General features: G+C 37.1%; 1 protein-coding gene across 3 annotated transcripts; it reads right to left on the bottom strand.

The window, feature by feature from the left end:
- Positions 1-5,162: 5,162 nt before the first annotated feature.
- Positions 5,163-27,005, bottom strand: slc37a2 (solute carrier family 37 member 2). Of its 3 annotated transcripts, XM_054626223.1 has the most exons (18): positions 17,530-18,022; positions 15,266-15,347; positions 14,732-14,822; positions 14,402-14,480; positions 14,177-14,312; positions 12,042-12,118; positions 11,103-11,269; positions 10,447-10,484; positions 9,893-10,042; positions 9,314-9,404; positions 9,117-9,179; positions 8,239-8,324; positions 7,597-7,645; positions 7,361-7,434; positions 6,894-6,972; positions 6,575-6,672; positions 6,352-6,416; positions 5,163-5,423 (listed from the first exon to the last, which is right to left on the bottom strand). In XM_054626223.1, the coding sequence occupies exons 1-18, from the start codon at positions 17,586-17,588 to the stop codon at positions 5,408-5,410; spliced, it is 1,500 nt and encodes a 499-aa protein (XP_054482198.1). In that variant the 5' UTR covers positions 17,589-18,022; the 3' UTR covers positions 5,163-5,407. The 3 variants fall into 3 exon arrangements, 1 of the variants encoding a protein (XP_054482198.1); XR_008532403.1 differs by lacking the exons at positions 5,163-5,423; positions 6,352-6,416; positions 6,575-6,672; ... (12 more) ...; positions 14,732-14,822; positions 17,530-18,022 and adding exons at positions 20,077-20,203; positions 20,305-20,453; positions 20,718-20,915; ... (5 more) ...; positions 25,269-25,418; positions 26,634-27,005; XR_008532404.1 differs by lacking the exons at positions 5,163-5,423; positions 6,352-6,416; positions 6,575-6,672; ... (13 more) ...; positions 15,266-15,347; positions 17,530-18,022 and adding exons at positions 19,037-19,960; positions 20,077-20,203; positions 20,305-20,453; ... (6 more) ...; positions 25,269-25,418; positions 26,634-27,005.
- Positions 27,006-27,285: the final 280 nt, after the last annotated feature.

The raw sequence follows: 27,285 nt of genomic DNA, 5'->3' as shown, positions 1-27,285 counted from the left end.
TCTGTCATGTGATACTGTTTTATTCATTTACCATATCTTATGATCGACTTGTTAATTCAGAGAAGTTACATTTATGATATAGATCAGTGATGTCCTGAAGGACTTCCACATCATGTATCGAGGTAAACAGTGAACTTCAATCAAATCAGTGGTTATATGGAGAGAAAATGAACAATGTGAAGTACATACTTTCTCTTTTTGGTTATAATTGTATTTTCCCAACCCGGTGTTAGAAAGGGTAAAATAAAGACTGGCATTACATGATGCATGTATAACATAAATTAGTAAAAAAAAAACAGCTTCAAACATAATGCACATAATAATATAAATATAACTCAAAGCCCTTAATCATTGTATTCGAAGATTTATTAATCATAAAGTCAGTTTATTTTTTAAGGGGTATCCACAGAGGACATTAGCACTAATAATTTGCTATTATTTTGTGCATTCTTAACCACAGGTAAGTAATGCAAGAAGAAAAGATGATATTTTTTTTTAATTCTACAGCAAAACTTGCATAAATAGACATGCAGACATTGCATGCATACACATCTGGATGGTTTCCAGATGTAAAACCCAGAGGGAACATGGCTTGGATCTACAAAGTATAAAGGGAGCCGAACCCAGCTGAGATAGGGCAGGTCACCAGAATAACTCAGGGATGACATATTGACAGACAACCAATCATGCTTACATCCACACTTCCAGTGAATTTAGAGTCTTAAATCCATGCTGACACGGGGGGAACATGCAAATTGAACACAAAAGGCCTGTCAAGCCCGGTAATTGAACCCCTGTCCCTCCTGCTGTGAGGGGACAGTACTAGCCACCACACCACCGTGCAGTCCTACCGGATATTTTGATAGAATGAAAGCAGACATTGTACAGTATCAAACTGAGTGGGATATTTCTATGGATACTAGCACATACTGGAGTTAAGGAGATGAACAAGCAGATCAATTTGCAAAAGAAGCCACAAAGGATAACAACACTTATATAACAGTTAACTTTAGTAAGATAGAAATGGAGAGTGCAATCAAGCACCGATTAAAAGGAAGGTGGCAGAGGCAGGGGGAGGAAGGGAAAAAGAGGAAATGCTCTTAAAGTAATTTCATTGAAAAGTTAGAGAAATGAGAAGCGTGGGAAAAAAGCTGGAAAGATGAAAAAATAATATCCAGATTAGGATTTGGTTGTATGGGACTTAAAAGCACAGTGTTTTAAAAAGGAGAACATTATACTGAAACATCTGTTTTTTGTGGACAAGGAGGAACTTAAGAAAATGTAATGATTCTTTGTCAAAGATATGAAGCTGAGAATAAAGACCTGATTCAGAGCCTCAGAGGGATCAAATTCAACTTTGCAAAGGAGAAGATGCATTTTAGCTATTTTTGATTAATTATCTGAGAAGAACAAATCTGACTGAGAGGATGAGATAGTTTTGTGTTCTTGGTTAGGAGGGAACGTTGACCAAAACTTCAGTTTTGTCTGAGTTTAACAACTAGAAGTTGCAGGTCATTCAGGTTTTTACGTTCTTAAGGCATGCTTGAAGTTTACTGGTTTGTTTCGTCTGTCTTGATCGCTGGATATAATTGGGTATCATCTGCGTAACAATGAAGTCTGTCAGTCCTGCTCTCTGCCCACCTACACACCTGTTTCCATTTCCTTTAATAGCCAATCAGTTGTCAGCCCTTGAGGACTTTGATAGCAGGAAGATAAGATAAGATAAGATAAGATAAGATAAGATAAGATAAGATAAGATAAAATAAGATAAGATAAGATAATCCTTTATTAGTCCCGCAGCGGGGAAATTTGCAGGCTTACAGCAGCGTAGAGTAAAGTGCACACAAGAGACATAGTAGAAGAAGACAAGATAAAAAAAAAATGAAAAATAAAATAAAACAAGTATTATAAATAAGCAATAAAAAAAAAACAGTAGAAAAAACAACAATAACTGAAATATTATATTTACAGACAGAAACCCCCCCCCCCCCCAACTATTTTAACTATTTTAACTTTTTTAACTATTATAAACAATTACAACTATTAAGAACAATGCTCTGATAACAACTGTAAACACAGTAGATATTCTGAAGTTTGAGTGCACTCTCTTAAAGGAATGTTCCACAATACATATATTTTACATATATATTTACAGCAAATAATCCAGTTGACATTGAGCATTGTTTGAAATGTTGAAGCCCAGCCTACTGCTACTACAGTACAGCAGGCAGAATTTTAGGTAAGATGCACTGGCTTGATTTTGTTCAAGGTAAACATGCTCGATCTGGTCTTTGGCAAGATACAACATCCCTCACAAAACGTTTATGAGATGGTGAAAAGAGAAAAGAAAGCACTGCTATGTAACTGAACTGTCAAGTCCACTTGTTTGTAGGTAGGCCACTTTATGGTAGTACTTCGGACTAACGAAGAAACAATGAAAGTATAGTATCGGATGATATTGATAAACTTCATCAGTTCTATCGTCAGTGTCTCAGATTTTGTTTTATGTCTTGTGTTAAGTGCCAAATTATTACATTTATTATTATTTATTTATTTATTCTCATCTCACCCTGGGTCAGCTTGCTCCTTAATCTTTTTATCTCCTTGTGAAACAAGTTATCAAGGTAGCGTACAATGTGGGGGCTGTCCCACCTCCTCATCCTTAATGGTTTTCAGCAGGAGACGAGGGTTTCCTTCCTCCCATTCTGGTATCGACAGAACAGACAGCTGCTCCGTGCATCGTTCTGATAAAAACATAAATGATAAACCGAAAATAATATAAGTTTTTAAAGAGAGGCTTGATTTAGAGGGACTGGGATCTGTTTTGTTTTGACTGTCCTCTGCTGCTGAAATCTCATCTTACACAAGATAACCGGTTACCATTGAAAACATCATGCACATTCATGGTGCACCCAAACAGTTTTTGACATAATTTTGCATGTAGAGACAACAACACTCCTCCCCGGCCTTTATAGTTTTTGTTGCACCTGTTAAAGACAAATCAGTTTACACCTAGAGCATTTTCTCAGTAGAGTTGACTAGCCTCACATAATTCCCAGAACCTCAAACTGAAAAGAGCTCTAATCAGTTAGGAGAATTGAAAAACACCTCTGTGGGTCAGCCACATACAAGAGAGCTGTAAACCAGTTTTTTATAAGCCTGATCATGATTGTTTGACTAAAAAAAAACATTTCCAGTTTTGTGAAGGTGTCTTTTGTGTCTGCATTTATTGCAAGCTTCTGTTTAAGTTGTTCTTGTACAACGCTCTTTAATATGTAATATATTAATTTAATCATTGTTGAAGCTCCAATCTAATATCAAAATGATCGATCTGTCCGCTTAAAATTTATTTAGACCAAGAGTTTAGTCTTGAAAATAAATCCTCACTTGCAGCAGAACGTCAAACTATTTACTATTGAATTCAATAAAATGTTAACACTTCAGATATACCATAACTGCCTCTCATTTAGAGGTCTTTACATGACAGACTGCCAACTTCTCAATATACCTTTATTTTTCTCGTCATGTCTCACCATTTAAATGTCTCCAGAGAGCCCTACTAGGGCTATCAACAGCTATATTTACTTTGTATATTAATACAAAACATATGATCAGATTATAAAATATGATGCATTGATAGAGATTAAACAACCCAGCAGTATATGAAGCGAATCAAATCTGCCATTCTCCATAATCAGTACTTTTACTTTTGATACTTCAAGTGCACTACTTCAGGACTGTTAATTAAGTAAACATTTTAATCCAGACTTTGGCTTGCTTGTACTGGAGTATATAATCATGTAGTATTGCGATCTTTACGTCCATAAATAACATTAATACCTCCAGCACAGCTTATCTTTAGAGTCTCTCTCATGTCCTTGGGTTAGTGTTTGAGGTACTGAAGGAATAACATAGTGGATAGTAGAAAAAGCACACCCCCTTGTGGAGATTTTAGGTAACACAATGAAACATCATGGTCATTTTCATGGTTGCATGTGTACCAAAATGTCAGGAACATCAACAGTAAACGACGTGTCTACTTAGTACTGACTTGGTTAAGATTCTTCTTGCAGGAAGAAAGTTTGCAATATTGCTGGAGGTCATTTAAACTCCTTAACAGGGGGTAAGACTGCTGAGACGGGGACTCATGTATGCTCATTCCTAACTGTGCTGTATTACACTGATTTACTGACACAAATTCAGTCGTGGCAGATGCTCAGTATAAACAGTTTCCTACTTATGGAGACCAGCTGGAGAAAACCATCAGGAGCTTTAAATGAGAGATTTAACTGGCACTTCATATAACAATAGTCATGTGGGTGATGAGAAAGTGACACATATCTATTTTCTTCCTTTCAATCTTCTTTTATTGCATTTCAAACATAATCTGCGTAGCTGTTCACTATGTGCTGTACATTTCCATTAATGTGTTTGTACTTATGCCCATTATATGCATTTATTTTAGGTTAAAATGTTACCTCTGTCTTTGTATGTTCTATATTATTTTTTTGTAAAGGTACTTTTGAAGCTCTTTTAAACACATGTAATTTACTGTATAACATTTCTCTGTGATAACAGAATGAAAACAGTTGCTAGCTTCCTTTGCTCTCTGCTCTTCTTTTCCCCTGCATTTCCAGTTAGATTTGACTTGCTTCATCTTGACTATACTTTGTTTATTGCGTATCTATATACTTTACTGTTTCAGTTTCTTTTTAATGCGTGTATGAGCTGTTATATGTGAATTTTAAAGGTTACTTTTTGTGGCACTTCTGATACATCTGCTCTACTTCAATTAATTTTCACTTGATATGTAAACAAGAATACCATAGATACTTTGTCTGTGTGTCTCAGGGGAGGCTTCTGATTAAACAGTGCTCCTGTAATACGAGTGCTCTTTTATATTTCTAAAAAATAAAAAAAATGAAGACCATGAACCCATTCACCCATACTTCATGATTCCAATAAAGACTGAGTAGCGCTGACATAAAATGGAGAACAAGAGTGTATAATGTATATTAGTGTGTAAATGGGCTTTTCTGACCTTATATCTTTTGTTTGTACACTTGTGTATGATGCACCTTACCAATGGCCACCAGCAGGTACTACCAAACTGTATTGTGACTATCCAGTAACTAAGGAGACATAAATTAAGAAAATGCACACAGTATGTACACTTTTAATGATAAAAGAATATTAAAACAAGTTAAAATGAGTAGATCATTCATAAAAAAGTGTCTCTGTTTTACAATAAGAAGAAGGCTTCAATCGTCAGTTTTAGTGCCTTGAATCTTCCAATGGTGGCTCCATTGGTTTCCATTTAGATTAGTTTGTCATGTCCACTGAGGTCAGCTTCAGCATTTTCTCCCTCCTTTCTCTTTTTGGTCCCCAGTTTGATTGTGTGAGTCTTTCAGATTTCTTTGAACCTGAAATAAAAAGATTTGAGAATGACTATTAGACATTTATTATGCAATCTAATACCATAACCCTTTAAATAGAATATCCTTATTTTATTTCTTGTTTAAAGGAATAGTTTGACATTTAAGGAAATAACCATATTCACTGTCTGGCCCAAAGTAAGATAAGAAGCTGAGTATTAAGACTGGATACTAAGGGAAACATCTAGCTTTGCTCTGTCCAAAGTACGCAAGAAATCCTACCTACTAACATCTATAAAGTTCACAAATTATAACACATCATATTTTCATTGATTCATCCATATAACAAACAACATTTGGGGTTTTAGAGGGAGTTACATAGTTGACTCCCTTTTTCTTAATGAATATAAGTGGATCAGTCTGATCATCACCTAACTCCACATAAAAAACACAAATATTAGTATTTGTATTTTTGTTTTCCTTATAAAGAATTGTGTAAATTGTTACATCATGCCAATGAAATCCTTTGCATTTGAATGAATTCTAAGTGCTTATGAGATATAACAGAATCAGTCACTGCCATCTTCTGCTAAATTCCTTCTGATGTAAAAATCTTTGCATCAAAGTTAGACTGGTCCTTATTGCAGCTACAATATTCAGGGAAGTATTTCACAGGCTGTCACTGCAGGGTGCCGCTGCAGCGCCTTGACAGCTACATCATCACCAGGTGGCTGGTTGTGAGCTTAGGAATTGCTTGACTCATACAACTGAGTTTCTATCAGAGGAGCAGGCATTTTAAACGTCCATATTGCAGTCTATCATGTTCATTTAATTGTGGGAAGCCAAAATCGTGATCTACTAATATTAGGGATGCACCGATCGGACTGATTTCCAACATCGGTATCGGTAATTTTAGACATACATCTCCTATCTTATATGCGATTAATTGTGCAGCCCTACTGGAGGTGATACTCACCCTCTGGCTCGAGGGGCCCGTCGACACCAACCATAAGCTTCTTTGTAAACGAGCCTGGATAAAAACTGAAGACGGAAAATGAAACAATGTGTCAGTCAGGGTTCAGTTACTGGACTGTATTAAGCAGTAATGACAAAAAGATCTCAGATCATTTCAAGCCCGGCTGTGTTGTAGTCTTAGAGAATAAAGAAGTCGGTCAATAGATAAAAAGGCGTTTTCTGACCAGGCAGGCTAAGACGTCAGCAGTGATGAGCATGTAGAAGACTTTGTTCCAGCCGTATGGCGAGATCACACCGGCCAGCAGAGGACCCACCGCAGCTCCTACAGAGAACACAACAATGTCACTGACTGTTCTTTTTTAATATTTCACATCAAAAGTTTCAACCTTTTAGACTTTTAAATTAATTTACAAGAAAACCCTATAAAGTGCTGAAATGTTCTCATTGAAAAGCAAAAAATGAAGAAGATGGAAAAACAAAGATGATTCCATTCCATATGATTAGAGCAGCTTTAAAAGAGTTGAAAAAGAACTCCATGCATACCTATTGAACCCGTCCCGTCAATAATTGCTGTCACTGTTGACAACGCCCTGGAGTTTCCTCTCAGACTCTCATGTGTTCCCTGTTGCAACAAAGACTCAGTGTTGGGAGACAATCTCAGATATTTTACTTTAGTAAACGTAGTCATACCACAGTGTAGAAATACTCTGTTACAAGTTAATGTCCTGCATCAAAAGTAGAGAGGATTAGCATCAAAATACACTTAAAGTACCAAAAGTAAGAGTAGGAGTACTTTTGCAGAATGGCCCATTCAGTTAGTTATATCCCCACAGTGCAAATAGATCATGTAAGTAGCGAAAACTTGGTTTAAATTATTAATCTATGTCCACTACATGTCATCAGGATCCTCAAACTGATTTTGTCACAACAGACGTGCTTTTGCTGAAGGATTTGTTGACAGACGACAGGGACATAAAACAGTGAGTTACCCATCATGCTTCAGGTCTTACCAGGTCAGCAGATACAGCAGTAGTGATGAGGGCGTATGGTCCGTTCACCAGGCCTCCACACAATAGCAGCATACCTACATATGGAAAAAACACAGTTTATAAAGACCTTCAACACTGTATATATATATAATGCAACTTTAGTATATAAACAATCATTTCTGATTACTTTATGTTTTTTGTTTTTTTTCTAAAATCCAATAAAGTGTAGAAGAATTAAATAAGCAAAGAAGTCTTACCGACTGTAGTGCCGATGCTCCTTTGTCCAATGTAATTATAGAGGAAAAGCTGGAACATGAACAAAACAAAACAATCAGCAGACATCACACATTCAACTTAATGTTCATATATCAATCTGGTATGTTTTCTTTCTCCCAAGAAAATATTAGAAAAATATTAACTGTATCCTTTCAACACATACACTACCATTGAAGTGTTTGGATTCAGCTGTTACATTGATGTTTTTCTTCTTTACTTTAATAATAACTATGTTAACAGAGATAAAAACAGTATTACTATTATCAAAATGTATTATAAACATTTGAAATTGTTTAGGCCCCAAAAGAAGAAGAATTCAATCATTTAAAATTCCATTTAGTCCATGGGCCCACGGGGTAGAATATTGCTAGAAAAAGAGTAATTGACTCTCGATCATTATTGAACTCTAAATATTGAGTTAGTTAAATAAATATAAAAGAAAGCCGTAAGTAAATGGACTGTCAGAGGTGCCATTGTCTCTTTCTGTCCTTTCAATTGTTGTCTTTTAGAACCACTGAACAATGTTTTGCTCTTCATGTACACACAAATCAGGCCAGGAAGCCACTAGTTACAAGGGCGACCATTCCGTCATGAAGTAGTTCTATTTAATAGATGAAACTCACCATTGGAGCAGCAGTGAGCAACATGACGCCGCAAGTTGTCGCTCTCCCACCTGTGTAGTCAGACACAAGGCCGGCCATGATGCCTCCTGTAGACACACAACACAGTCAAGTCAGATCATGTCATCGTCGCAGCCCTGTGATTACCAGTTACATTACTTTAACTTTCCTATTTTGAATCTAGAGCAGTGGCTCCAAATTGTAGTCTTTGATATTTTCCACCAGATGGAGCCTTTTTCTCATGTTTGCCCTATGGCGCAAATCCATGTTATCTTTCTGGTTTCCACTAGGGACATTGGTGCTGTATTATGGAGCACTGCAGTGTTAAGATGCAATACATAAAACTCAATGGTGTTGCTAATCATTGACGTATACCAGAGGAACTGTTTTAAATGGATGCACAAGGGTTAAATACAAAGGAATCTACGCCATTGGTATTGTACTTTAGTATTATATCTTATTTACATTTTACTCAAAAAAAACATCTCTCTGAATTGATGTGGTGCCATTTTTTTTATAAGTAATTCACAGAGAGTGATTTAAAAGTGTGCAATATTCTAAAAACTATATTCAAGGTGCTCAAACTGCCAAAAAAAACACAACCTAGTTGCTAAATTTGGACTGACAAAATTCATACATCTAAATTGAATTTGAAAAATTTCCACTTCAACATCCGAGTGACTAAGGATGAGCAATCAAGTCTGGAGTGAACTAATCAGTCTGGAGGGGGATTGAAACAAAACACATCTGTCAAGATGTATCTCCATAATATATATTGTATTTTACGTATTTCCTTCTATTTCTTTTGTCCGAAACAGGTTGGAAAATTAAATCCTGTCAGATCAAGTTATTCAACACATCAGTTGAGGCTCAATGCTTACCCACGATTCCTCCGACATCAAACAATGTGGACATGTCTCCTGCCGCTTTTGCATCGAAATGTGCTGAAAATTACAACAAAAAAAACCTTCAATCAACTTAAAAAAAAAGACTTTAAATCATGTGGATAAAACTACAACGTATGATGTATGACATTCTCCTCTTTGGGAACAAATAAAGTGTGTGTGTAAATACTGACCAACGTTGGAGATGTAGAGAGGAAGCCAGTACAGGAAGGTGTAGCTGACCAGCTTGGCGAACAGCAGGCAGAGAGAGAACTCCACCACTCCCTGAGTGAGACATTAAAACACCATGAAAACCTTTCATCATCTCAAAATGTCTTAAATGCCTTCATTATCACATCGCTACAATTCACAATCAACTGTCCCCCCCCCCTTCTCTGTCTCCATGTCTTTTACTTGAGGTGTAACGATACATCAATCGGGACTGATGTATCCATTCAGTGATCAACGATCCATTATCATTGAAGCAAAGTCAAAACCTCAATACACATCACCTTTAAGATACACCTTCATCCTGTGTCACGCTCTGTTACTACCTCTGAGATATCTGCATACTTACATCTACGCAGTGTTTCACAGACTTTCATCAGAGCATACAGGGTCTGTTTGACCAGAAGCTTAAAATAAAAGTTTGAACTCATTGATGCTTCCAGCACCTTAGCAAATATTAAGCCAATTGGAGCTGTGGTCATCCTGCAATACAAATAAAGTCATAAGAGACATTTGGATAATTAAAAAGAGTTGTCAACACTCACAGGTATACTGAGAGCCCCACTGAAGCTGATGGCCTCCGTAGGCTCCTCAACAACCTCCGCGGGCTCAGCGCTGATGGAACCGTAGGCGGTCACATCCACATGGGATGAGTTAGTGGGGGGAGGCTCCGTCTCTTCGTCCTCCTTTTCACTCTGAAAACACAAAGAATATGCATGAGATCAAACAGTCTCGTTACAGGAGATAGAGAGAGAGCGATCGAAGGGAAAAAAACTTAAAATCTCCACCACTAATATAGAAAAGTAAAGAATAGAGTAGAAGAGAATGTTGAGAATGCTGCTGCAGTGTTTATTGATGTATATGTGTATGATGCAAATATGAGTACTGATTTCAGTTTAATTATTATTCAGTGGGTTTTATTTTCCATCCTATGGTATACATATGTTCTATCATATTTTTACCAGTTTTTATATTCATTCTATGTCTATTTTTCCTTATTGCAAAGCACAATGTGCTTCATTTCTAATGTTATGAAAATTAAGTTTATTATCAATATTCAGGATGAATTATGTAGATTAGGTTTGTAGCTTTTACTCACATGATGGTGAGGAGGAGTGCAGTTGACGTGTTCAGGTTCTGCAAGAGAGAGGGGGAAAGAAATTGGGACTTAAAAGCAACATTTAGGTTTCACAAGAGATGTAATGTTAAGACAACAAGATACAACATGTTAGTATGGCTAATTATCACACTTAAGTCTGTACTAAGGGTTAAAATTACTAACCAATCTTTTAAATCTCAATTAATCTAATCGCACATCTTTACTATTTCCCGAAATGCACATATTCTTTTTATTTCATACTTCATAAATATTAACTTTTGCACATCACCTAGACTATATTTTGCATATCCATGCACAGAACTGTGCAGCTCTTCCACTTTAAGAACAGATCATTTAGGTATATCCTATAATTCAGATCTTTATTGTAAATATTTGGCCAGACAGAGCTAGAGTTTGCTAAGCTTTGAACAAGGTAATGGTACTGTAGCTAAGTTAAATATCACACCTTCAAAGTAACAGCAACCAAAAATAATTGCTTTACAAACAAGTCAAACAGGATCCTTCAAGTGTTGATTGTATCTGTGACAGCCACCCTCATAATACATGTCTTCGGATATACACCCGACATGAGGGTTTTCGTCAAATGCCTCTGTGAAACAGTTTAATGAGGGTTTGACCGACGAATAGAAACTTACTCTCAACCAGGAAGAAGAAGCACAGGACCCCAGTGGAGGCGATTATGAGTCCAGGGACGATGAAGGACATTCCCCACTGCGACGACACAAAGGCTCCTGCTATGAGGGAGCCCAAGATGTTTCCCACTGAGGTGTGGGAGTTCCACACACCCATGATGAACCCACGTCTGATGATCAAAACACAAGCGCAATCAATCAATTAGTCGCAAGTCACATTAAAGTTGTAGTTCAACATTTTAGGAAAAGATGCTTATTCACTCTTAAAGTGAGATCAAGAGCAATATCAAGTCTGTGTGTTGAGTGCCGAGCTGGAGTCAGGACATCATTAGCATAGCATGAACACTAGAAGCAGGGGGTTCCAGCACATAACTCCTACTAAACACACAAATTTAAGTTTTAACATTTCTGTTTGTGTGTGGGTTAAACAAACAAGACGCAATGTGTTAACCGCAAAGCTTTAGAGGTGCTGGAAGATGTGTTTGTGAACTTCAGACGGAGCCAGGTCAAGTGTTTGCCCGCTTCTCCGTTTCCGCTGTCCACACCATGAGGTAGCCCCGCCGTTTTCAAACTTATCAGTCCTCGGGAGCGTTTTTTAACTTATTTGTTTTCGATGCTCTAAAACTTTGACCTTGTGTGGATGCTCAGTGTAAACGTAGCAAAAGATATGCGTTTTAAAATGGAAAAGTAGTAATGTGGACATGGCCTCAGACATTTGACTGGACCCAATCAAACTTTTGAACAGTCTTGTTTATTTGAGGGGCAGTTTAGATTTATGATGTGGGTTTGATTGTCTGAGATAAATTAAACCTAGTTCTCACTGTGCTGTCAAAACATGACAAATGTGAAAGTCTGATTCAGCCAGCTACAAAAAAAGAAAATGTATCTAATGCTGCATAGTCAGCAGGACTGCACGCCTGGTGCACATCGCGTAGCACTCACTTCCCCTTTCCAAACCAGTTGCCGACACAAGCCACCACTGCAGGCCAACCGGTGGTCTGCATCAGCCCGTTCATGACCTGCAGAATGAAGCAAACAGAGGGAGAAACAAGCCGGGGTTAACTTACAGCATCAAAGCCTCTTAATGCTGGTGTAACCCTACAGACTCTACTTAAAGAAGGAGAATAAGAAGACAAGTGAGCCTTGAGTTTATACATTCCCACACCAAACCTACATAAGCCCCAGGCAAACTGCTGCCGTCCTATGATTCAGCTGTGAGTCATGTGATGTGTGTGCGGAAAGCCTGACTAAGCCACCATGAGATCTGTAAAAGATTTTAAAGAGAGGAGACAATGAATAAGGTCTGTACTGACCCACAGTGACCACACATGTGATGGAGTAAAAGGGTTGTTATCAATACAAGGAATCAGTGATTTCTTTTAATAGCTTCATGTAGCTGCTGCAGGCTTTAAAAACTCAGGCTCCGATATTACACATTGATCTCTCTTAAGTCAAAGAGGACCATTTTTTCTTTAAGGCTATTAACTTTAATGTGATTAAGTTTGATGTGAATCATCTATAGAATAAGTAAAATTTCTAATTGAAAAATTGTTGAATTCACTTGTGGAATTTGAGCCCAGGGAAGGGTCACGCGATGGTCTGAGGCTCATCTGACACTTAACTTAAGAGCAATTAAACAGCCTTATATTCATGAGATAACTACAAACTTAAATCAGTCAGTGCAGTTTAACTGAATTTCCAAAGCTGCAGCCTTATTACTGGACACGGGAAGGGAAAGTAGCTTGTGTCCAAAACTGTTTTTTTCACTTGTTCCTGACATTAACCAGCTCTCACATGACTAAAACCTGCACAGTGATTTGGGAAGTTATTACTCGACAAAGGGAAAAAAAAAAGACTGAAGTGAAACAAAACTCGTGTGACTGTGTCTTAACACAGCGTGCACCAACACTGAGACCAACATTCATTTCCCAGAGTCAAGGTTGACCAATGGAACCTGACTGTGTGTGTCTGTGTTGGTATGGGTACATTTGTTGGTGAGTGAGCAATAAACAGCTCATCTGATCTCTGTGCTTCCCTCTTTCATCCCTAACGTGAGTTTGTTCTCTGCAGTAGATCTGCCAGAAAAAAATGGACCAGAGATTGTTTCGCTATTCAAAGGTTCATAATTCTGTACTGGTTTAAAGGTTTTACAACAACAGAGGTCAACAGACAGGTTGTAAAACTGTTTGCAAACTATTAAGGGAACAGTTAAAACATTTCAGGAAGTGAAATGAGATCCATACACAAACAGAAATCTAAAAATGTCAATTTTAAAATGGTTTTAAGGTTGAGTTATGGTCTGTAACTATTTTGTGACGAACAACAGTTTCTCCATCTATGCAGAACTTCTGGGCAACATCTCCAGCTATACTGTGGGTTGACAGATATGGTCAGCGAGCACAGCTGTTGGTCTCTGCAGAGGCATGACAAAACCAAAACTGGAAACTTCACTGTGATGACAGGACTCCAGCGAGTCACTGTGGACAGAAGTTGTTCACCAAGAAATTGTTCTACCGAGTAAATTAACCCTTAAACCAAAAACTGTTGTTTTTGCATTTCTGTTCTTGTATGGCTTAAACAAACAGGATACAAACAAGTTTAGAGGTGTTGGCAGATGCATTAAATCATGTATGTGAGTAATTTAAATGGTCTAAATTTACAGATTGGGCCTTTACCACACCACCATGAGAATAAATACATTGGTTGTAGAACAGGTAAAGCTAGTATAGGGTCTTCAGTAGTTTTAATTCATATTTTTATTTATTCCAACAACTGCTCTACAACAAGCACTTGCAAGATAATTCTGCTTAATTCTCAAATGTACTCTATTCAACAAGACAAAGGGTTCACATTCACATTTCACTGTTTATAGGTTCCTGTAGGAATTGTCGTTTTATCACCAAAGTAAAAAGGGGAATTCAGCTAATTGAATGACAATCGGTAAATAGATTTGGCGATTTGTTGCATGCAAATTCTATCCTGATGGTGGCATAAGAGGAAAGGTCAGGGGGTCTCCTGTGTTTACAACAGGTTTAGGGAACAAAAGAAAGTAGAGGACTTTGTGATTGTGTCTTTACCTGGATGATGGCGTAGTACCATAAGGAGTGGATGTTCAAGTAGAAGCCGAGGCCGAACAGACATGTGAACAATCCGCTCATCAGCATCCCAAAACTCAGGTAGTACCGCAGAGGCAGGCGCTCTCCAAATATCCCACTGTTAACACAAGAAAACTATTAAGACTCAACAAAGCACAAACACACACACAAGTATAAAGATGTCTGCAGGCAACAGCACATACAAACCTGAAAAACATGCCGATGGCATAGGCAACCAGGAAGGAGTTATCCAAGACTCCAAACAGTGTCTGATAGTTGTCCTGGTCTAGAGGGACGACACAAATGAAACTGTTAGCTTTCTCCACGTAATCATTTAGAATTATGGATGTTTCAGTTGGAAAACAGCTTCCCACACACCAACACAACCATCTATGTTTTCAGAAACTCACATCCGAGCCGGGAACTTAAACTGGGCAGTGAACCCCGGATCACTGGGATGTTGGGAGAGCCTGTGCTCAAATTAAAAAGCATTCTAATACCGTACCTGTCAAAGTTGATAGCAAATAAAAGACTTACCAAAGGGCGCCCAGTCACACCAAGTAGCATTGTTGGTTATGTTAAGATCTGCAGGTCGAATTACTGAGGAACAGTTTCTGTGCAGCTCACTCTGATGATCAGATAGAAACACATAATAGGTCATAAGCAGGTGAAACGACCCGAATAAAACTCTCACAGACACAGAAATACAATATATGATATGCATACAGACATATGAACTATTTACATAATCAAGAGAGACTGATAAACCTGCTGGGAGTTTAGGTAAATTTGCATTAAACGGAAAATCTTCAATTTGTGAAGATAAATATTTTGTCTAACTCTGAATCAAAAAATCTGATACTTTCAGATATTCATTAATCCTTTTCTAATCTGTTTTGTTCTTTAATGAGGAAAGAGGAAGGAATTCTGTTGAAGCTAACTTGATTCCTAAACTCTTTTGAAGGATCTCCAGAGAACGTCTTACAGGCGACTTTTGACCCATGACCCAGACTGGTCACGTTCCTGCAAAAAAACTCTGTAGATAAAAAGGAATTGAATTGACCCAGTTACCTTAACAATGCTGATAGGTTTCCTTGACAGATGGTAGGCCGTGTAGAAGAGGAAGGTGAGGGTAAGAATGAAACCACGATACCTGCAAAAGAGAGATAAAATAATAAATTATAAATAAATAATAAAGATGGCAAAGTCTTTCTGATAAGACAACAAGAATGTATTGCAAAGTTATAACTGATTATAATACTGCACACTGTGAAACAAAATAAAAAATAAGGCATGACTTGATATTGTTTGTTAAGCTGTCATAAAACAAGAGACTTTACATAAATACAAAATATTGTAAGAACACAAAAATAAGAAATATTTAGATGTTCAAAACTTTACACTGACGTAATAAAGCCAACTGCTGCCAGCATGTCATGGACCAACTGTGTTCATCCTGGTTGGTATCAGAGAGTGAACAACTAGACTAATATATTGGTAGAAGTCAAATTTTAATCAAATAAATATTGGTTAAATGTTTAAGCACATTTATATATATATTTAATATATATATATTACATATACACATTTAATATATATATATATATATATTAAATGTACTTAGTTTTTATTATACAATGCATTGGTAAAGATTGAACGTATGGCCCTATCTAATATTTTTTTTTAAAACACACGAAGATAAGAGAAAAGTTTTACAAATGTATCTTTCATTTATGTTTTTTCCTCTTTACTACCGGATTAAACATCCCATGAGCCCTCAGGTTTATCTTGTGACCCCTTTGAAGGGGCTCGGCCCCTAGGGTGGGAATTTAGCTACTAACTAACTAAAATATTACTTAAAGATTAATATATCAGGTTTATCTTAATAATGTCCATTAATATATCAGCCACAGGGGTCAGTTTACTTTTGATACTTCAATTAATGCTAAATTAACTACATTTGGCTGACACAATAATTCTGTGTATTACAATGGACTTGTTTACTTGTACTGCAGTATTTTTTACATTGTTGTACTGCTACTGTTTGCTACAACACAACGTCAGCCAAAACTGAACATTTAAAATGTCCCAGACATAGGATTTATTGAAGGGTTGTTATATTATTATGCTTTAGATTGTACAGGAGTACATTACTGACAGGTAGATCAGTGTTTATGACACATCCAAGTGTAATGTCTCCTCAATCTCTGCCCTCTTCAGCTCTTTATTATGTTTTTCTTGTCACATACACTAGAAAGATGGCATTGCATTGTGAGTTAACACAAAGCATTCATTACTCGTAAGTATTTCGCAACAACAGGCGTGTTCGGATATACTACTGTCAGAATAACAAGTGCAAAAGCACAAACACAAGATCTAGTTGTTGATAATCGATAAAGGTTTGCAGTCAATTTTCAAGCACAAATTCTCAAAGACGTGATATTTGATGCTTTTTCCTTTCTTACAATATAGTAAATAAAAAAATATATATTTGAGTTTTGAACTGCTGGTTGAGAAAAAAAAAGGCTATTTGAGGACAAATCAAATATGTTTGAGGAAATAATTATCTGATTTATTGATTTAAAAAAAAAGTAATTATTTGCAGCCCTTCTCAGATTATCTCATAATATGACAGTCTTATTATTCGGAATAAGGCATATTAGTAGAGTAAGTCATAGTAGCAAGACACAAAGCCATTATCTAGTCATAATATTACATTTTTCACATAATCTGGATGTTGTTGTTGTTTTGCTTCACCATTGTGGTCTTGATTGCTAAATCAGCAAAAAATAAATACAGTAATAAATCATCCCCACATTGTGAAGTGACATTAGACACTGAAAGGTTTTTAAAGTGCCCCTTGTCTTTTTTTTTTTTTTTTTTTTTTTTTACAAATTCCTTAAATTCTGGATTTCTCGACGACCACATTGATTCGTTAAAGGTCAAATCTGTGTCGATAAGGGTGAAAGCTCTGAAAAGACACCTTTTTTTTTTTTTTATGAATGGAGTTTGGTGTGGGATCTCGATCCTCACATCGAAACCCGAGAGAGTCTGGTGCACAAATCAGTAGTAACGCGTTTGTAACCGGTAGTAGGATGGACAGGATTTGGGTATTATTCCACAGTAAACATTGGGTTTAGGAGAAACCATTAGAAAAAACACAAAGCGTGTTTATCGACGCGGTTAAGCCAATCATTCACAGCAAAATGAGGAGATACACACACACACACACACACACACACACACACACACACACACACATAAAGAGCAACATTTGTGATTGGGGATGCCATTAACTGGGATGTTTGTGGAAACGCACCATTACGCACACTTACCAACTATCTCGAGAAAAGGACGTGATAAATCGTATGCCGGGAGCCAGGGGCGCCTTCATGTTTCGATGAAAACTCGTGTTAAAACTTTAAAAAAAAACAAAAGAAAAACCCCAAAAAAGTCACTCAGATTCCATGCATGTCCTTGCGAGCAGGTTCCTGGTGTCACACTGCTGGGATGGTTTAATGAAGAGAGGCGGGTTCTTCTTTGTATCCACGACTGCTAATTTAAACTATAAAGCAGCAACCGGGCGGCTTCTTGGTGGGATACAGAGTCCGTAAACATCTCCATACTGAGCTCTCTCTCTATATATATATATATAAATATATATATATAAATATATATATATATATTCAGCACCGGGTCCAGAGAGCCAGCCTACCGCCACGTTTCAGTGCAGAGGAAAAAATATATAGTTGTGTATATATATATACACACAACTATATTTATATAGTAGTATAAATGTGTTATTCCGTAAGGTTTTCCAGACGGAGACTCCCGGCGGCCATGTGATATATTACCCCACCCACTCTACTCCAGTGACGTCACAGGAAACAGCTGAGTGTGTAGGGAGCAGTAGATACTCCCCTAGTGGTTCACAGCATAAGGGGTTATAAAAGAACTGAACTAAAACACTCTTTGGAAGAGTAGGAGTGGGGCTAGGAATCAATCACACTGATGTTAACTAATTGGTAAGGAATGAGGAAAACAGCAGTGGTGGAATGTGACTTATTACATTTACTTGTACTTGAGTATTTGCATTTTTATACCACTTTCTTTTCAGTCAAATTTTGTACTTTTTACATTTATCTAACAGCTTTAGTAACTGTGCAGATTTAGATTAATATAAAATATAAATCAGAGAGAGAGAGAGAGAGATAGATAGATAGATAGATAGATAGATAGATATATTTATTTGTGGATTAATCTACCCAGCCTACACATTTATTAAAACTATCTCCACCTTTACCAGCCTCAACATTAAAGTAATGAACACATTAATGCATAAATAACGTTTATTCTATAAAATTATATATATTATTCTAAAATGGCCCATTCTGCATAATGAGTGCTTTAACTTTTAGTACTTAAAGTATATTGTGATGCCAACCGTTTGTACTTTTAAACACACTATGGTGTTGTTGTATTCTCACTAATGGTAAATATTTAAGTATTTCTTCCACCATTGGAAAAACACGTCTTCTGCTGCTGAAAAATGTTAAAATGTGGCGGTCAGTGCTTTACTATCATATATGACGTTTTTGGATTAATTTTACTGCTGCATTTATTTTTATGTTGCATTTTACAGCTGTAGATATTTAGGGTTGTACTCATTGTAACTCCTTTATAGACTGTTTGGTGGTTTAATTTACAGCAATGCTTCATATTCTATAAAACTATAATAAATTATGATTTCACAAATCATAAACGAGCATCTAATCTTTCAAATCATCAGAAAAATGTGTTTTTGTTGAATTGTTTTGTATTATACAAAGAGGTCAGTCAAATTCAAATTCTTTATCAGGATTTCATACCACAGTGTTATAAATAGAGATTAGAACATTTCAACTTCCAACAATTGACACCATCACCATACATTCAAAATATCTAAATATAGCCAAGACTATAATCATTCAGAAAAAAATTATGTAAGAATCCGAACAGAGAGTAGTCCATTTTGAAATAAAAATGTGTCTCATGCAGGAAGATATTACTGTATGATAGATTACACACTTGTTCCTATTAAGAAGAAAAAAAAAATATTACATTTTTTTAAGCACAACCCTGAAGAATGTTGAAGTAGCCTAAAGTACAGATTCATAGTTTTCAAATGTACTGACTGACTTCCCTGATGATTTACTAATCATAGCTTCGCAGAAAGGAAGCAATTATACCTATTTCTTTTTTATCAATAACAATTACTACAAGTAAATTACTGGGAGGAATGTGTATGAAACTTTAAGAAGATTGACATCTGCCTCTTCTGTCAATCTGCTGCCAATCTGATGAATTTATCAACAACATCAAACAAAATACTCAAAGAAAATGCAAAGCAATGACAAGATTCTGCTTAAAATACAAATAATCCATTTGAAAAACTCACTCTCCAACCTGTAGATGAGTTTAAATCCTCATCCAAATAAATATGATTAAAGCAGAAAAATCGGTAAATGACTTGTGCATTTATCTATAAATAAAGTTAAATGTGATTCTTACAGTATCTGTTGTCTTTAGTACTGTAGGCATTTAGTAAAAAAAAATCAAAGTATTGGGTAAAGTAACATTTTGACCTGATGAAAGGCACTAGAGCAAAGTCAGTGGATCACCAAAGTCTTTAGGATACATAATCTCAGAGCCATCAATGTCTTCCCAAAATTTTGCGCCACACCATCTGATAGATGCCTGCATTAATCTTGTGGAAAACATGAATGCCTGGAAGACATGTCAAGGCAATCAATCTCATATTTCAGCCTGGAGGCCAAACATATCCTGAGCGATGGTATAACTGATATTAATCTTTTCATCTGACTCTGTGTTTGACAACTTACGCTGTTTTTTCCCAGAAATGTTGGACTGTTCCTTTAAAACACACAGGTGGGAGACTGTTTCAGTTCATCAGCTTCCTTTACTGTAACTCCAAACTCATCATTGTGGAATGTAACGCCTTGGCATACGCTGTGAGGGAGACAAATGTTACTGTCAGTGGTTTTATTGATTTCATGTATTGTCCTACTTAAGCTCAGTGTTGGTGTGTGAGGCAGGTGTGCAGTGTGTACCTTTGGGATTGTTGTGGAAGATACAGTTGTTAGCGCAGGTGTCTGGGTGGGACTCCCAGAAGGATGATGCACAGCAGCAGAGAGGAGGCGGCTCCAGCTTCTCCTGAGAAAGTCGCTCCTTCATCTGAGCTCTAAGAGCCTCAATGAACCTGAAGAAAGTGACAATCAGTCTGTTCATCAGCTTCACCAAGGCACTTACACTTTTTGAGTCTGCACATGTAGTTTAGCTCATTTGGTAAAGGACTAGTTCACCCAAAAACAAGTATATATAAATTCACACTCAAGTGACATCATTAAATCAGACTTAACGAAGCTTGGCAGTGGGACTCCCCAAATCCTGTAAACCAACTTTCATGTGTAAAATTAGTAGGGTTTTGCCTCTAAGCTTTTGCAAATTAGTCGTCATTAATTACCTTGCAGCTGCTTTCCCTTTATCCTCCCTTTGCCTTCTCTGCAGCTGCACTTCTCTCTCCTCCTCCTCCTCAAGCTTCAGACGCTCCAGAATCAGCAGCTCTCTCTCCTCCAGCTTCTGTCTGGCCTCCACGAGCTGCCGAACTCTCTCCAACTTCCTCTCCTCCTCCAGACGAATCTGTTCTTTCTCTTCTTTGATCCTTCAGTGGAGACAGGGACATTTTAGACATTACATTACATTACAGTCATTTAGCAGACGCTTTTATCCAAAGCGACTTACAATCAGTAGTATATTACATATCATTCACCCATTCACACACTGATGACAGGCTACCATGCAAGGTGCCACCATCAGACTCTAACTAACATTCATGCAACATCCAGTCCACACCGATGGCAAGCCTTCAGGAGCAACTTGGGGTTAAGTGTCTTGCCCAAGGACACATCGACTGCGGTGGTTCGGGTATCGAACCACCGACCCTCTGATTGGAGAACTACCTTGCTCTCCACTACGCCACAGCCACGAGACTAAGGCTAAAGAATCCCTTGTAGTTAACATTCATATGACCCTATTTTAGTTAGTCTGTATGTTATACAGAGAAAGAGAGTATTGAGCCATATTTGGGCAAAATAAGGACATACGTTAAAAACTTGTCAACACTGTTGCGTTATATATGACTACAAGCTGATAAAAACCATTTAAAAGCTATCAAATGTACAGATTATTGGTGCTTAAAAGATAAATTCTAATCACACCAATAGGAGGAAGTGATTCAGGAGAAAATAGTGCGGTCTCGTCACCTTGCCGTCCTCTTCAGGTGTTTCCTGTTCTGTTTGTTCTCCTTCACTTGCTCTCTCTCGATGTTCATGTACAGACGGCGGTGCATCAGGAACTGAGACTGACGCTGAAGAGAAAGAGAGATGTGCTATTTGTAACATTTGGTCAGATAGGAGAGGGCTTTCAACACATAAAGACGAAGCTTCATGCACATGGCTGATGATGTCTACCTGTCTTTTCAGTTCTTCTTGGTCAGTCAGAGGCCACAGGGCCTGTGGGACTCTGTCAATGGACTTGAAAGCAGGAGGCTGTGATTTCTCTGAATCCAACAACACAGGCTCACTCACCTGAAACAAACAACAGTCAGAACAGAGTCAGATAATGTGCAGCTGGAACAATCCGTCAGTTTTGTGTGAAACATATATATACTCTGCTAAACTCTTTAACCGGGGTTAGACCTCTGAACCATCCGTGGGGAAGGAGCTCTATCCATTCAGCTGAATTATTCTAAGTGTCTGTTCAATAAATGTCTTAAAGACATTTGAGAGTTTTCTCATCACGGTTATTTCTCAAAGGGAAATTAATACATTTAATTTCCACCACAAATTGGCGACGAGGATGGGATCGGACGAGTGATCTGGACTCCGTTTGACGACAGAGGCCACAGAGATTTACTAATCACAATTTTTTAGAAAGTATTTCAAAAGGTATTCGCAAATTTCCCCGCTGCGGGACTAATAAAGGATTATCTTATCTTATCTTATCTTAAAAACCTGAATAGAAGCTTTGAATGTCATAAACATGACATACTTTACAGCCCTTGTAAAAACTACAGAGTCCAGCTGTTTTAGTGAACACTTATTAAAGATGAAATCATATAATTGTACTATGTTTTAAATGATTGACATCTTCAGTAGGAGCCAAAGTGCTCGGGGCAGAGAAGGGAAGTCAGAAAGGATGGACTAACGCATTGTTGGTTCTGGTCTTTTTAGGGGACAACAAAAATATAGAATATCAGGAGCCTTATCCTTTATATTGTCCAAATAATTAAGCGACGGTTTATGATGGTAAACATTAGGATCATCAAAGTCAGGGTTTATCTGCTAATCCTTTAAAAGTAGGCAACACAATAGATTTAATTGTTTAAGTATTTACTTTCACATTCTTAACAAATTTGCATCAAAGTTTGGGTGCAGATAAATTAAACTAGGCATCAACTGCACATTTTATTATTGTTATTATAGGAATATATAACCCTCAACCTTGTTCACTGCTATAATGTCATCAGTCATGTGTTGAAGTGCAACATCTCAATTTGTAACGTTTACTCTGGTATAATGGAACACGTCCCAGTTATGCACTTATAAATTACATCCTGTCAGCTGTTTAAAGGCAATATTAAGGTCATAAAGTTTTAGCGACTTGGGTTTATGAGTTGACGTGAGCCCCCTGAAAAATATTTTTACTATGTTTTAGGTGCTGTGCTGCTGGACTGTCTCATTTGGAGAGAAAGGACTAATATTCCACTGAACTGGGACGCAGCTACATGACATCTGGTCAGGGGGCAGACGATCTGATGACAAAGTTAATTATTTGGCCATACTAAATGCTATGTTTGTTTATAACAGAGCTTTCAGTTTTTGAGATGTTCCCCAACCCTTAGCTGGTCAGATTTCCCATCTGCTGTCACTTTACAAAGTGTTGATACAATTAAAAGTTTATTGAGGAATAGACTTGTCTTATCTCACTTGAAAACATCTATATCTTGTTTTTTAGCCTGTATTTGTTTATTTCTGTATAAGTACTTTGAAAGCAATACAAATCAAATTCCTTGTACGTGTACACATACTAGGCCAAAAAAGCTGATTCTGATTAGCTACCAGATGTCTTGTTTGCAATTTAACTATGAATGCACAGACAATTGCTAGATTAATTTAGGAATGTTTCCCCTCCAATGATATCAAAACTGATACCACTAAAGAGAAGAAAGAAAGAAAGAAAGAAAGAAAGAAAGAAAGAAAGAAAGAAAGAAAGAAAGAAAGAAAGAAGGAAAGAGTTTTTCTGATCCCAACAGTACGCGTACAGTGTGAAGTCTGTGGTCATATTTGACTGAATTATGACTCAGAAGGTGTGCGTTTGAGGTGTGAGCTTGTGAACATGTGAAACTGCTGCACCATGGGTATTCATTAACCTTCTGCCGAACGAGAGGACACGCATGTTGACTAGGGAAGAGATGATCATCCTCCTCTTCTTCTTCCTGAACATCCTCCTCCTCCTGCTCTTCCACTTCCTGTTCTGGTTTTAGCACATGAGATCCAGATTTCTGTTGGGTGCAGAGGAAAATGTGTTTTAATACACACAAGTATAGGAATAATGTGTTTTTAAAGAGGAACAAGTGTGAGACATAGGCGCTCACATGTCTGGTTGGAGAGATGTTCCATTCGCCACCAGGAAGGTCTGACGTCATTTCCCCATGCGGGATCATCCGACAGGCGGCCAGTCTGAGTCTGACCTGCCTCATACCTCCTCTAGACTGGAAAACCAAGGGAATAAATAATCCTACAGATTAATCACTGTCACATTACCTTATCAGTCACACAAGGAAACAATGCAATCATTCTGACTGCCAAAGACACAGACTTTGCACAATGTACTGAAGAAAATATTAATAATATTACAAACGGATGAAAGAAGATACTGTCTGGGTACCTGGGCAGACTTTGATCCTCCACAGTAAACATAGGAGCCTAATACCCAATTTTTGAAGCCAATGCCAATATTGATATTAAAATTCAAAAGATCTGATAGTAATGAAATCAGCCAATATTCATTTCAACACCCAAATACAAACATCAAAAGCTTAAATAAGGACATCTCAAATTCAGTAGTTGAAGAACTGTGACAAAGATTTGTGCTGAGTGGGACATTTCACAGTATTCACCAGTGGTGGACAAACTATGAACTGGAGACACTGTTTCTGACTTGCAAATATCCACCCATGTGTGACGGTTAAACATGTCTCTCTAACACCTTTGGCATTATTCTTCTGCTAAAACAGCCATAACTCTTTTGGTTTTTAGGCTTTTCACAATATATTGTAACCTGGTTGCAGGGATTTGGTCCCATTCAGACACAAGAGAATTGTGAGGTCAGAAAGTCATCTCAAAGGTGTTGCAAATCAAGTTATTTCCCTCCAAACTTGGAAAACACTTCTATTGTTAAATAATATAATAGCCTCTCACCTCATGAGAGCTCCTCTCAGTCACCCTCTGTTGTGCAGCATCTCCCGCAGACAACAGCCTCTCACCAGCAGACACATGCTGGGTCCAGACCTGATGCTGCCGTTGTGGGATTCTCCTGTCAGGTTTCACCTGGACATAAACACACTATTTTACAATGAGGTCCATCAAGCTGGAACAAGATCACAACCTACAAACAGGGGGCTGAGTCATGCTTCATTGTCACCATGGAGTGCCAAAACAACTAGTTGATTATGGCTTAGTCAGTCAAACAACAAAAAAATGATCAACAGTGTTATTAATATGATGATTTTTCCCCTTTTCTCTGTTTATATCATTGTAAGCTGAATGTCTTTCAGCTGTAGACAATTGGATGGATAAAGCAATGCTGAATAGTGAAGAGCACGCTTAACAGACAAATTATGTAAATAAATGATATTCAATGTTGAAAATACTCAAACGTGTGTCAAAACACTCCCTGATCCATTTGTTGGAGTTCATACTACTCATCATCAGTGACAAACTATTATTTTTACCTCTGAGTCTGTCTGAGGCTGCCGTCTCTTCTTGATGACTTGAGCTTGCTGTGCCACACGATGGCGTACTTCATCTTGAAATCGTTGAAGGCTCTCTTCGGTCTCCCTCCTCTTCTCTGCCTGGATCTCCTCAGTAAGCAAAGCCAGAGCCTAAAACAAGACATAGGAAGACAAGTGTGTATCTTGGTCACAATTATCAAAAAATAAATAAACAAATAAAGATAAGGAATATGTATTAAAACTGATCTTAAGCACATTTACATAATTACTCTACTCAAGTACAATTATGAGGTACTTGTACTCTACTAGAGTATTTCTGTTTCATGCTACTTTAAACTTCTACTTCACTTGATTTGAGGGGAAAATATTGTACTTTTTACTGCACTCGATTAATATAATACATATAGTTACCTGTCACTTTGTATTCAGTACCAGTCAAAAGTTTGGACACACCTTCTCATTCAACTACTTTGAAGAATCTAAAATATAAAACATATTCTGGTTTGTTGAGCATTTGTTTGTTTACCACATAATTCCATATGTGTTCCTTCATAGTTTGGATGTCTTCAATATTAATCTACAATGTAGAAAAAAATAAAAATAAAGAAAAACCATTGAATGAGAAGGTGTGTCCAAACTTTTGACTGGTACTGTATATATACAATAATGTGTAGTGTAATATGCATTTTTCAAATTATATATATATATATACCAAAGATTAAGTTACCCTGCAATATATATTATAATAAAGTATAAAGCAGTATATTGTATAAAGTAATTAAAATTATCACCACCTTTACAAGTTTACAACAGTATTGCATCAATAATTACAACCCAGGGATATAAGATAAGATAAGATAAAAAAACTTTATTAGAATAGAAGGGTGGAAACTTTTGACTGGTACTGTATAGCATAGAGTAAAGTGCACACAATAGACATAGTAAAGAATTACAAGATATAAAATAAAAAAATGAAAAATAAAAAAATAAACAAGTATTATAAATAAGCAATAAAAACAGTATATTGTATACAGTAATTGAAATATAATATTCACAGACCTTTAAAACTTTTTAACTATTATTGCACAGTGTTTTATTGTCAGGGATATAATATAAATGTTATATTATTTAATTGAATGTGCCATTCTGCACAATGAGTGATAAGTAAATATATTTTGATGCTGATACTTGATTATGATTGCAGGACTTTGACCTGTAACCAAGTATTTATTAAACTGCATGTAGGATATCCAAATACTTCCTCCACCCCTGATTAATCACTTCAGCTTGACGCGTCACTAACGCGTCATCACCATGGCAACAGTGAGCGTCACAGCTCGATTAGCATTAGCTGCATAAACTCACCTCTGGGTGCTCCAGGAAGTCTTGTCCGCCCTCCACCCAGGCTCCCACCGCCACCACCGACTGGTTCCTCTCGCCCAGCACCCTGCTGGCACCCCTGGGTGCTGGGTGCTCTTTACCCCGGCTCTCTGAAGCTTTGCCCCTGCGGCTCGTAGAGGTTAAACGCCGGCTGGCACTCATTGTTAGCCTCGTTAGCCTGATGCTAGCTCACCACTCTAGATATCTCCTCTGGGGCCACGTGGGGTAGTTATTCGTTGACGTGGTGGGACAGCGGGGTTGTCCACAGTACAACGCACATGTACACGTTTTAGCAATCAAATAAAATAAAGGAATATCCACCTCACGTGTGTGTGTTGACAGTTAACAACTGTTTTGTTTGAGTTTCGCTCACTTCCTCTTCTTCGAACTTCCGGCGTTTGAAAAAGAAAAAATAGCTCACAGGCGAACTACTGCCCCCATCAGGAAGAAAAGGAACCTATATATATATATATATATATATATATATATATATATAAATATATATATATATATATATAAATATATATATATATATATATAAATATATATATATATGCTATATATATATATAATATAATATATATATATATAAAAAAAATATATATAATATATATATATATATATATATAAATATATA

The sequence above is a fragment of the Anoplopoma fimbria genome, chromosome 24 (genome assembly GCF_027596085.1).
Source record: "Anoplopoma fimbria isolate UVic2021 breed Golden Eagle Sablefish chromosome 24, Afim_UVic_2022, whole genome shotgun sequence".
In the NCBI taxonomy this organism is placed as follows: Eukaryota; Metazoa; Chordata; class Actinopteri; order Perciformes; family Anoplopomatidae; genus Anoplopoma; species Anoplopoma fimbria.
Note: the sequence above shows the minus strand (reverse complement) of the source record. Positions and strands in the feature narration are given on the sequence as shown.

Bases quoted from the DNA above. Each gene is read 5' to 3' on its own strand.
- slc37a2 (XM_054626223.1), bottom strand. From the start codon at position 17,588: ATGAAGGCGCCCCTGGCTCCCGGCATACGATTTATCACGTCCTTTTCT. The intron at 10,485-11,102 runs GTAAGTTTCTAT...TCTCTCTTGCAG, and splicing joins CTTCTTCTTCCTGGTTGAGA to AACCTGAACACGTCAACTGC. The intron at 9,405-9,892 runs GTGAGTGTTGAC...TGTCTCACTCAG, and splicing joins GTGGGGCTCTCAGTATACCT to GGAGTGGTGGAGTTCTCTCT.